General features: G+C 39.0%; 1 protein-coding gene across 1 annotated transcript in view; it reads left to right on the top strand.

Moving 5' to 3' along the window:
• The window catches only part of LOC307157625 (uncharacterized protein), a 50,080-nt gene that overhangs the window by 30,177 nt on the left and 6,283 nt on the right, over positions 1-13,620 (top strand). The window contains exons 4-6 of the mRNA XM_079869552.1: positions 4,313-4,563; positions 4,661-10,026; positions 10,135-10,300. Coding sequence (XP_079725678.1) covers positions 4,313-4,563; positions 4,661-10,026; positions 10,135-10,300 — 5,783 coding nt within the window. The remainder of the gene's footprint in view (positions 1-4,312; positions 4,564-4,660; positions 10,027-10,134; positions 10,301-13,620) is intronic.

Here is a 13,620-nt window from a genome sequence, read left to right on the forward strand (position 1 = left end):
TAATGTCAGAATTAGCCTACTATATTTCCGAATGTCTAAATGGGGTCGCACACCAGACGAGAAGCGCAGCGCCACATCTTTAAAATTCAAACACATTATTCTCTATGAGTGTACATTGTCTCAAATCGTCGTTAATGTATATACTGACTTCACCTTGTGCTGCAATATAGATTCAGTTTTACATTCATTTACAGAAATCAGCTGCTTGAATGAAAATTGCTGATGTTATCGGATTTTCAGGTGATATTCTCAATTCATTCAGTTGTTAACGGATGCTCTTGAGTTAAAGTAAATTCAGACTGCACACTAAGCAACGATTGTATGTAATTGTACAGTAAAATCATAACATAGTGCAGACATGATCTTAATTCCATAATATTCTTAAACATAACTATATTGCTGGCCATAAACTGACAAAGTGCGTGTCCAGTGTGCGATACCTCGAGTTGTCATAGATGCGACGCGGCGCTGCGCCTTTCGTACGGCGTGTGCGACCCCCTTTAGATTATTGGCAGCATAAAAAAAACGAAACGATGTGACAGCCATGGGCTGAACAATACAAGTTACCAGTAATATCCATCGAGCCTATGAACTAGTTGCCAGAAACACATCAACGAGAAAGAATGAAGGCTACCCTGTAAAACAACTGCAATAATGTGATAAAAAAGGACCCTATTCATCACTATCATCATCACCGCGATCCTCAACTACACGTTCATTGGTAAATTCCTCCTCCTCATCGCTTTCCTCCACTTCTCCCTCTCCGGCCTCCGCTAACTCTGTTTGCGCTAACAGCTCCCGCCCAGATGCGCAGGGCTCTCTTGCGTGTGCAATCTGCTCCATAGAACTGGCTTAAACAGACGATCTGACAGGTTTAGAAGATTAAATACAACCCGAAACTAAAAAACAGACCAGGCCTCTATTTGAGACCGGCCTTTATTTATACAAACCTGTAGCCAAACCGTGTAAAAGAGACAGGCATCTATTTGGGACTCGGCTATTATTTGAAGTTTTACAGTAATACAAATTGTATGGGTAGCGGTAAACGGACTCTGCACGAAGCTCTTTTGAAGCTGTCAAATGGTGTCGCTATTGAACACTTAATTGTGATTACCGGTATTGCTTCTCTGAGGTTTCGTATAGGCTACTGTTGACTGTTTTATAAAAAAAATAAAAATTTTGAAGAAGAAGCATAACTCTTGCCTCAGAGAAACCAACACGGGAATAGCGACAATTGTGCATATACATTACTACTTACAGGGCTTGAATTACAACCTGTGGGCAGTTTTTCTACATATTTTAGTGAACGTCGTTTTACACTTGTATGCTGCACAGCTTAGAAGTGTCGTCGGAGCTACCAATCTCTGTATAACGGCCGTTGGAGCCCTCTGCTGGTAGGGAATCGTAAGATGGCCGCTCGAACACTTCCGGTGGCTTCACTACCCTCTGGCAGTTTAGAACGTCATGAGCCATCCAGTCATTATATAGATCAGTGGTGGGAATGCATATGTTTGTTATATATTCAACCCTCTCCTATCATTGGCCTGTTTGGTGTCCTGCCTGCTGACTATTCGGTTTCCTGCTATTTTGCTGATTTTGTAGCTTTTCTCACATTGTTGACCAGATGACAAATTTTGCTTAACTGGAAGAACTCCCATCCCTCATCACACTCTAGATGGATTAAAGATGCCTTGTACTTCGTCAAACTTGAAAAAAAGTTTCTAAAATTCATTCTCTAAAATTTGGACACCCTTTTTTTCATGTACAAACATTGCATTTTCCTAATTTGTCTGATTAGCCCTTTTCATTCCAGATAATAGTATCATTTTACATTAATATTTAGAATTAAGTGCATTTATTACTTTCTCTGTCTAAGATAATGGAGAACTGAAAAATACTGCTGATGAGAATGTATTTGTATTTGCATTTATATATTTATTTTACCACCTTCATTTTTACTCTTTGTCATGTCTTTTATTTTTGTTGTTATTATTACTTATTTATGCCTGTGTATTTACTTTTTTTTTTCTTTCACCCTGAATGTATAATAAAAAATATAAATGAATCATAAAAAAAATTGGAACACAAAATATATATTTTTTTTATTCTCCCATCCCAAATTTTTTCCACCATCACGTCCCTTTAGGGCAGTGTTACTCATTGCGCGGCTCGCAAGCCTCATGCGGCTCGCCAAGCTTTAATTTGTGGCTCGCATGGCGGTAAATAATACGATGATATGATAATGCATTCACTACAGATATTTCATAAAAACATTAATAACAAGTAGGGCTTTAACATAACCCGTTAAAAACTCGAAGTGTCAGCTCTATTACAAATAATTTCGATCGGATTTAAAGGGGTGGTTTATCGAGAGAACGTGAAAAAACGTGATCGACTGAAAACCGAAACTGAAAGGACGACGTATGATGCGCTGAACGAGCTGTTCTCCTGATTAATAAAGTGTCACATAAATGAATGTCCTGTCATTCTATAATTCTCCTTTCACTCAGCATCTGTGAAGTGAAGCAGGACAACGGCTCACCAGTCCTTGTTTCAGATTATCATACAGACGACTGGTTGTGGGCATTTTTACTGCGTGATAAATAGCCTACAAACAGCACGGCACAACGGTTCATATGTTCATATTCCGATTTGAATTTTTTTACTTATAAACACGCACATCAACCCGATCATGTATCACATCGCGATGTTTAGCGTTCATGTAAACTACAATACATTCAGATTCATCAATCGGAATGAATTCAGTCCGATTGAAACAAAAGTTGTGCATGTAAACATATCCAGTCTCTGCAGAGTTGCCAGTTATGGCGGTCTTTCCAGCTCTTAACGCTGCATGTGCTCTTGGATGGTTAGATAGGCCTACATGATGGGCTAATGTAGAAAATACTTAAACGTACAGTATGGAATTTTTTGTCCACTAGGAGTCGCTAACTTCTTACAATAACAAAGGCGTAGTTTGATGACGCAACACATGCTACGAATTATGGATATTGTCGTCAACGTCAAGCTGACCGATCTAATAATGTTTATGGATGACTGAATACATCGATGCTTTTATCATGACTGTGATATGAAGCAGGTCGGGATTGCTAAGAGACAGCTATCAGCTCCACATGCGACGCGAGTCCCGCGGATATAAAAGGAATACGGACATTTCATTCTACGTTACCGAACTACACGCAAGTGCAGAATTACAACTCACAGGTCAGTTTATTAGACAAATTAAACTTGTGAGGTAACGCAGCCCTGTTTCACCTGGTCTAACATTACACTATCACACTAAACTGCATTTCAATTCAGTGTGTTGAAATGTATGTGTTAGTTTGTTGTTCATCTGTATGAGACTAACGTTAGCAGTAAGCTAAGTTACATCAACATTAGAATAACATACAGATCATATTATAACATTTTATCATTGTTGAACTATATAACATTGATTAGTTTTATGTAAATGTGCTCACCTGTTTAATAAAGTACATGTAGGAGCGGTCGAAGTCTCGGACGTGGAGCTCTCGTTTATATACTGTCTATGGGAGCTCTAGGCATCTCGAAAACACCGCGCTGATATTGATTCTCGTTTTAGTTCTCCTTTTTTATCCAAAGTCTGCTTGCCATGGTCCATAATGTTTGAACGAAACAACAACAGCGTGCAGATAGACATTGCGAACTACACAGTTGTCTGCGTCTGTCGCTTTGGTTACTATCAGATGGCTCTGCTCATAGCTCTGGTTGCCATGGCAGTACGAGCGGAAACTAGAGACAACGCGGATATGACGCCATTGACTGCGACAAAACGGAAATAAAGAAACGCGCCGTGTCTAAAAATTAAATTAAAATTTCTCCTGGTTTGAAAGTTGTTGGAAACAGTCGGGATAATGTAAGTACACAACTAAAAAAAATATATAACATAGATATAGTGATTTTTGCTATTTTTAAAGCAAAAAAAATACATATTGTGCCTTTAAGGTCATTCTGGGATGAATATTTTCTGGAAATCCTGTTTTTTTTTTTTCATTAAAAGAAATCACCTTGTCTCAGTTACAAATTTGACTGATAAATCATAAATAATTCCCCCTTTTTGTATTTGCACTGCATATTGTATGTTCAGGGGTGACTGATAGGCAGACATGGTATTTATGACTGGATGTAACTTTTTATACTTTGCGGTAAAATGGCTCTCCTACTGACTTTGTCCTATCAGTGCGGCTCTCATGAAAAAAATAGTGAAGACCACTGCTTTAGGGGATACGTAGTTTCTAATCTTGTGGTATTTTATGATATCTTTAAACAGGACAAATGGAAGAATATGAAAAACAAAGACAGCAAGAGGAGGAGAGAAGACGTCTGGAACGTTTGGAACATGAGCAAAGGATTCAACAGGAGCTGGACAAAGAGAGCGAATCATCCAGACTCAAGCTTTCTCGAGCAACTGAGCGGCTTCGTGAAAAACAGAGCTTCAGAGGTCACGAGCAACATCATGAACGCACACAAGTTCTCCATCAGCAAATAGAAGATGACGCTGCTGCGATCGAGAGGGACGAGGTATGATTAATTTGGATTGAACAACATAACTGTATATACAGCATGTGATAAAATACCACTTTACTGAGACCCATTTTTGTTTTGCATATTTATGTAGGTTAATGATGTTGAAGAAAAATTCAAAGACCTTTTGTTAAAGTACCAGATCACAGAAGATAAAGAGATACTAGATGACCAGATTTGGGACAGGATTAAGACACTCCAGAATGAACTTGCAGTTCAATATTGTAGAGAAAACAACCTTTCAGTATGGTCTCAGTTTACATTTGATCATGCTATAAGATATAATGAGCTGTCTCTTACAGAGAAACTCACAGTTCTTGAGGCATCTCTACAGTTCATTCTGTACAGTAGCACTGAGGATGCTAAAGATGATGAAGATCAGCCGCTTGGCTGGGAGAAGAAGTATGACTTTCTCTTGGGTTTGGTGGAGCAGCTTTATTCCACAAATCCAACTTTGGCAGAACACATTTTATTAAATGTGCTTGACATGATCTCAGAGCTTTCACCACTAAGTAGGGACATTTTGGGTCAAATGTTGTTCAACAGAATCTGGACACCAACAGAAATAATGCTCTTCATTTGCAAAAGTCCAGGTATCAAATGTGATCAACTCGATTCAGTTCTCCACACAGCACAAACCTACCACCTGGACTGCATCCACGTTCTCTCTGCTCTTACAAATGAAAACCCTTTAATGTTTCTTCAAGAACAAATAAAAAACGACAAAGAAAAAGACGCTGACACAATTGTGAAGGAACTTCGTGAAGCAAACTGCCCAGAGAAAGTCTTGTTGCTGTTGAAGGATGTGCTTCGATACGTAGAGTCGGAACTCCCAAAATATCAATGGGTGGACCTTAACAAAGAACAAATCACTGATTTGAAAAAGAAGATAACATCCCTTAATCTTACAAACCCAGATATCACCATTCTGAAAGACGTATTAATTGGAATGTCAATAGCAGTGCAAGACTGCTCAACAATAACCACGAAAGACAACATGACGATTCAAGGCTATTTTCCAAGATGTACACAACTAGCATCATTGCTTTTGCTCCTCCTGGCACAGCTGACAGAAAATAAAGGATGTCTTCTAGAGATTGGCACAGGTGAGGGCAAGTCCTGTATCTTAGCCATGTTTGCAACAATTCTGGCCATCCGTGGAACAAAAGTGGACATTGTGACAAGCTCTCCAGTTCTAGCCAGACGAGATCAAGAAGAATGGAAAAAGTTTTTTGAAATGTTTGGTGTCACCTCATCTGTAGTACCTCCACATTACGGAAGTGACTATTCGCCAGAGAAACAAGAGGAAAATCTTAAAGATGCTTACAGGCAACAAATAGTATATGGCACAGTGGGAGTATTTGCAGCAGACATACTTAAACAGGAATTTGAGAAGAGAACAACTCGTGATACAAGGCAATTTGAGCTTGTGATAGTGGATGAAGTGGACTACATGACCTTGGACAATGGAGTTCAAGTAACATTCTTGTCCCATGAATCTACTGGATTTAGGCATGTGGAGCAAGTCCTTTCCAACATATGGGCCATGATATCTACTTGTCAACCAGTTGAAATGCTTGAAACAGGGGAGATAAAATGGGCGACAAGGATACAGTGTTTTCATAAAGCCGTAACAGCAGCCGTTATGGGACAGGAAACAGACAGCTTTTCAGCAAATGAGATCTTGCTACCCGGAGTGAATTTGGGATTCTACACCCAGGAGGATATTGAAATGATATGTCAAGATGATGTGAAAGAGGACGGAATGTCTAAAGCATTATCTGAAGTCATGAAGAAACTTGGAGTTTCACAACAGTACGATCTTCTGAGTATATTTGAGGAGGTCTTAGAGAAAAGTGCAGTGTTTAAGTGCTATTCATTAGAGAACAAGAAAGCAAAATGTTTTGAAGCTCAGGAAAAACGAGGTGACCTTAATGTTGAAATGCTACTGCTGGAAGGAGGACTGGCATGTGAAATCATGTCTGAGAAATCGCTCATTGATGCAACTGTAAGCACAATAAATTCATATATCATATACTCAGATAACCCTCAAACAGCCAACAAACTCAACAACTTCATTGTCATCCCTGTTTTTTTGAAAAGCTATGTTGAGAATCAGTTACCAGTTTTTGTTGAGAATGCACTAAGGGCTGTTGAGATGTCACAGGGCCGGGAATACATGATCGACACCTCACCGGCCGCTGAAAGAGAAGTTGCTGACAGAGATAAGTCTAATGCGATAATTCCTGTGGACTTCAAAGCGAGCGGTGTTCTAGAGAAAAACAAGAAGTGGGGAAATGGTCTGCAACAATTTTTGGAGTTCAAGCACCAACTTGCAATTTCACCGATATCCAACGTGACAAACTACATGTCAAATTTCCATTATTTTCAAAGGTATCTCAGTGGGAGTGGTATATTTGGTGTCTCTGGTACATTAGGAGGTAAGGCAGATCAGGACTTTCTGGCAAGACATTATAAAGCCAAGAGCTACACTGTACCTGCACATCGCCATAAAAGGGTGGTGGAGCTTCCAGTCGTCCAGGTGAAAGGTGGGAATCACCAATGGATCCAGACCATTTGTGAAACTTCGTGGAAAGCAGCAGAGAGAGGACAAGTTGTCTTGGTAATTTGTGAAGATGTTAAAACAGCAGATGAACTACATGAGAAAATACAAGATGGTGGCAGATTCAAGGCAGAACAGATTACTCTGTACACAATCAGTGAGAAGCACAACATTGAAAAAGAGAAATTCTGTGCAGGCAGAATCATCATTGCTACAAATCTCGGAGGACGGGGTACAGACATCAAGGTTGATGAAAGTGTGAATAAGTGTGGTGGTCTTTTTGTACTTCTTACTCACTTTCCACCCAACCGAAGAGTCGAGAAACAAATATTTGGTCGTACATCTCGGAAAGGCAATCCTGGGATGGTCCAGATGGTTGTGAACTGTGATCATCTCGCACCAGCTTACCAAGGTCAGTCTGTGGAAATCATGCGCCAGCTAAGAGAGGATTATGAAATTAAACGAATCCATGACATGGAAAGTGATGAGCTGGTTGAAATAAACCTAAAGGAAAATCTGTTTTCCACATTTTGTACATTGTTGAAAAACTTTGATGGGCATTACACACAGCAAGAAAAACTGGACCCCATGCGATTGCAGCTCAAAGATATTCCTGATTGCTTTAAACATCATCAGCCTAAATTTGATTATCAGCCTGCCATCAACGCTTTGAAAGAATCTTGGGCCTTGTGGTTGACCCTTCACGAAGATCACATCAATAGGCATGATGACTTTGAAAAACTTGAAGCAGACCTTATCGTGACAATAAACGAAACAAGTGGAAAGCTGCTAAGAGGAGAATGTGATAATTTCTATGATCACATCAAACAGGCAATTGTAAGAACTGATCTACACTGCCGTGAAAAATCCAAAAATGCATTTGGAGCCGAATCCTATTGGCAAAAAGTTGGTAGCTCTGACCCACACTACAAGGCTGTGGCACTCTATAACCAGGCGTACATCACCATCAACCTTGGTAAGGGTAACTATAAAGCAGACGCTATGAAACTGCTGGAAGATGCAAAGAAATCCATTGACGTCTACGTCTCAGAAGTCTCAAACACAATGGTCTCATGTAACTTATCAGTCACTGGTAACAAAGATCAGAGTACAGACAACAACAACTTTCAGAGTCAAATGGAGGCCAGAATGAACATCTTCAATTCTTGGAGGACGTACATTGATAATGCATCTGCTAAACTTAAAGAGTTGGAGGAAAAAAACAGTGACGCCATAACAGAAGACTGTTCAGTCTACACTCTGTCTGAAGAAAAAAACTTCATCATCACTAATGAGCTAAGATCGTTATATGACTATGGCCTCGGTGTTGTTTTTGAGGTGAAAGAGAAGCCCAAGTTTTGCATCGATGCTTTGATTTGTTTCATACTCGGGGTGGTGCAGGTTCTCGCTGGGGTTCTTGTTTGTGCGCTGACATTTGGAGCAGCCAGTCAGTTTGGATTGGGCCTGATTTCTGAAGGAGTTAATGACATGATCAGTGGAATAGAGGGAATGATAAAGGGCACATTTGATTGGGCGTCATGGGCAATATCTAAGAGTATCAGCATTGGGCTTGCTTTGCTAACGGCTGGCTTTAGCGCTATCAAGAAAGCAGTTACCACAGTGTATAAAGTGACAAAAGGTCTACTTAATGGTACAAAGTCTTTCTCTTCTGTTGCTTCTGAATTCATTAAATCAGGAAAGGCAATGTTTACTTCATTCAAAGGAAGTGTTCAGTCTGGTTTATCGTCCCTCGGTAAAGAATCTTTTAAGTCTGGAATGAAAAACATGACATCTTCAACAGTGGTCAAACAGAACTTCAAACTTGCGACTAAGTATGCAGTTCAGGAAATGGGGAAAAAGACTGTGCTCACTGCCATGAACTACGCAGTCGATGCAGCACTTCAGGAAGTCTTTAAGAAGATTTTACAAAGCAGTTTTGAGAATGCTGTTACTTTATCGGTGAAGCAGAGCAGTGAACTGGATCAGGCTCTTGTTGAATTCATCAGCTCAGGCATTCCGAAAGCTGCCTTGAAAAAAGAGAATTTCAAGATTGACCAGAATTATGAAAAGCAAATAAAAAAATCAGTTGATATGTTCTGTGAAGAGATAATTCCTCACCACATACTGGACTGTACCAAAGCACAGGACGTAATCAGCAAACTTTCTGAGGTGTGTGAAGGAGCAACAGAGCTTATGAATAAAGAGAAACTGTCAGGTGTGATTGAAATGGCAAAGCTGGCTCTGAAAGTAGCTGAGTACTCAACAACTCTCTGTCAAATATTGGGTGCCGTACCAACAAATGATATAATACAACAAAAATTTGTTCCTGAATTACTGGAGAGCATCAGTGAGCTTGAAAAAGACATGACAAAGTATGACCAAGATGGACGACACAATTTACACGATGTACAACGCCTTAAAGGAGAACTTCTACAGATTATCGCTCAGAAAGTTTCTGAGCAATTCATCAGTTCCTGTTCTACACACATGACTTCTTTAATGACCAGCACATTTAAGAGTGAGTTGGATAGTGCTGCAGGACAGGCGGTGGACAAGGTAATGCGCAGACATAAGACTCAGCGTTTCTTTGATGACCAGAGAGGAAAACACAACAAGAAATCTGCGAGCCACAAGGAAGTGGAACAGCTGTCAGTTGAGGACAAAACAAAACTAATGCAGTATACAGAAGATATGTGCAAAACTGATCAGCCTGTTACAGCCCTTGATGTGTACATGCTCACAAAAACTAACCTGCTCGATGGAAAAGGAATTAAACTCACTGTCGTTGATGAAAATGGAAAACAGCTCACTGAGGAACGTTACCCAGGAACCACCAAATCAGCAGGCGATATAAAACTGAGATTAACCAAATCTGAAAAAGCCCCACATACATCTCAGTAAGACTAATTACTAGAGCATTATACTGCTCACATATAGAAATAAATTTCAGTAAATTTTTATGAACTTTGTGTACTGAATGTGGTTACTTTTAATTTTCAAAACAGAGCTGATGCACAGCTATACAGCGGCCATTTTGACATTTTGCAGGATGATGGCAAGATAATCAGCGTTAACTCAGATCATCAGAGTGCTCTTTATCATGCTGTAGCACAAGCAACTGGCAGCAAGATGGAGGACGCATTAATGCTACGCAAGAGAGTGCAAAATGAGGTGAGTACACTTCATTTGTCTGCAAAAATCCAGAGTGCAAAAGCCAGATATTAGTTGAAGATATGCTCAGATTAACTGATGTACTGAAATCACTAGCTGTTTGTCAGACAGACAGACCGAACGACCAAACAATAGATCACTTTATCACTACCAGAAGTTTATCACCAGGTTACCTTTTAGGGACCGTTCGGTATTTATGGAAGGGGCCACTGGAGGAAAATAGGGGAGGGTCATGTCTTTTTATTCTTTGTTGAGGGGAGGGTCATCCAACTTTTTTTAGTCTAGGGGGAGGGTCACCCAACTTTTATATTCATGAAAACAGCAACATTTCAAAGTGGCTTGTTTGGTGCTATTTTTTTCCATTTAGCTCCATGTTGATCTCGCGTTATCAGCCCCCCTTCGATATCAGATGGGTCTGACCCAACAAAAATCCAGTTTGGCGCTGTTTGACAGTGCGCGCGCTTCAGTTCGCGCTTAGAAAAAGTGCATCATGTCAGAACAGTACGCCAATGAAATGTTTACCCGGCAAAGCTTTAAAGCACGAGCAAATAATTTACTTTTGTGATTGCGAATAAGTGCACAGTGTCCTGTGAGTGTAACTCTACCGCTGCATTAACATGTGATGTGAATGTACGTCGAGTTTGACAGTATTGGGACTGAGGCGCTAGAACTGCTGATAGAATGTGCGCTGTAGCGCGATACTACCATATTTTAGTTTCCATTCTTATTTTGTTTCCACGATGTGTAAGATGTAGGGCTACCACATCTTTAAATTACTATTAGTATTATAAATTCGTTAAAATTGGGCGATTCCAGTGTTATGGACGTGAGTGACATTTGCAGTCAAAACTCAGAAAATGCATTTAATACCAATATTTTGAAACGTCTGAAAGGAGTCAAGACATTAGAAAAATATCAGTCTACACATGCGTTTTATATTTAATATGAGGGAAATACACATGTGACGTGACACAAAAAAATCTTTAACTTTTAGGTGGCAAAATATTTTTTAGTAATTCTATAAATTACACTGTGCAAACCAAAAGATATATACCCACCGGATTAATAAAGATCGGCCTCCACAGAACATAAAATATTATATTATTTTTATTTTATTTTTCGTGTTCGCATTTATGTGAAAAAAAAAAAAAAATGTTACGGGCGTGACAGTTCTCCATTACGGACATGACTGCTCTGAAAGCGAAATTTCACAGAGACCTCAAACAAAAAGCACAAAGCCTTTCTTTAAAGTGAATTTCGTTTTTTTATTAATTGTATCTTAATTTTAATCAATGTTTCATCTGGATTTAATAAATAAGAAGTAAATATAGTAGAAAATAGATAATCATGACACGGAGGCGCGGGCGAGTGAACTGGACTCTTGTCTCATAAATGAACCGAAACTCAGCGTAAGGTATGCTACTTGCCTCACAGACCTGAGAAATATATAGAAAGCTTGAAATGTCTACTTTTAAACAGAACAATTCAAAACGAAGGAAAACAGACTGCTTTCTGCTTATGAAATGTCGCGACGCATCGTCAACTTCATCTTTGCAGTCGACACAGAAAACACTTGTTTATTAATAAACAATTAAAATGTCTCCTTGCTATATTTGACATATTAGTAGTCATTACTTTTGCCGGTTCTTTGTGACAGCTTTTAGATGCTTTATTGGCAACGCCACCCTCATGTTGAACGAGTCACACCGCACCGAAAACATGATTTTTTTTTCAAATCTAAAATCAGAAATCGTGATACGAACCGAATCGTAGGTTTGGTCTATCGTTACAGCCCTAGTAAGATGAGAAAGCAAGAGTTTAACGTTATGGTTTAAAAAAAACAAAAACAAAAAAACAATAGCTATCTGAACATCTTTGCCAAGCGCAAACCAGTATAGAAGTAGGCTAATCAATAAATTATCGGGGAGGGTCATGCCTTTTTTCACAATCATTTTGGAGGGTCATAGAAAAATTTATTGCTGGCGAAGGGAGGGTCATGTCTTTTTTGACAACAGATCTCAAAACTCCTCCGGTGGCCCCTTAAATAAAAAACTAACAGTCCCTTAGGAAAATACAAAAGCACAAAATGTTATTAGCCAGCCCAGCTCATGTCACCTCCTGATTAAATATGAAACATTATTCATTTGTAAGAAATATAAACACTCAAGGGGTGAAGTTATAGGAAAATAATCACTAACCGGGTGGAGTGATGAAGCAGAGTTATTGTTACTACCCCAATGATTATTTTCTCCTAACAGCACGTCCCCAAGCGTGTTATTCTTCTTAAAGGAGAACTCCGGTCAATAGCGTACCGCACGATATACGTCACCTTTTCTCATTAATATTCATTAAGCTAGCGACGGTTGCTAGGGGGGTCAAACTCGCGCGTGTCACTCATGCTAGACGCATGTAAACAGTTCACGGACGAGATGTCTACTGAGCTAAACCTGCTAACTCTGTCCGAGAATGATGTCCCCGGTGCCAAATTCACTGGTATAGAAGTAGAAGAACATACAAATATTCAATTGAAGAGATGGCTTGAGTGTAGAGGGCTGAAAAAGACGGGAAAAAGAGCCGACCTGATCCAGAGGTAGATTGTTATCGACAGAATTTCTCCCCCAAAAAACATCGCCTTACGCCACTGACAGTGACATTTTGCAGTTTCATCAAGCTATCTTTTACCACCCTATGTCCTGTCTGTCATATATACTATGTCCTCTGGTTGTCTTACGTCTGACAGTTGTTGGGGGTAATTTATATTATTATTATTAATGTATTTATTTTTTGTTTAGCGATCGCTAATGCTACTTGGTCACAACCAACAACACTTAATTTTTAATTAATATCAAATCTAAATTCTCTCAATTATTTTACCCTCCCCCCTAAGGCTGTTTCCTTACTACAGAAAAAGTAAATCTGTCAGATCTAGGGCCTACCTGTAGCATGACCAGACTTGCTAGAAAAAGGCAGAGGCTGAACATGTCTTACATATTTAAATAAGAGTATTTTAAGAAAGTAGGCCTACATATGACTTTTATGATAAATGTCATTCAAGGCAGTAGTAGCACCTACAAGTAACTATATGTATATAAATATATATATATATATATATACATACATATATACATATATATATACATACATACATACATATATATATATACATACATACATACATATATACATATATATATACATACATACATACATACATATATATATATATATATATATATATATATATATAGAGAGAGAGAGAGAGAGAGAGAGAGAGAGAGAGAGAGAGAGAGAGAGTTATTCATTCATTCAAAATAATGTCT

This window comes from Squalius cephalus (assembly GCF_949319135.1).
Source record: "Squalius cephalus genome assembly, chromosome: 4".
NCBI lineage: Eukaryota > Metazoa > Chordata > Actinopteri > Cypriniformes > Leuciscidae > Squalius > Squalius cephalus.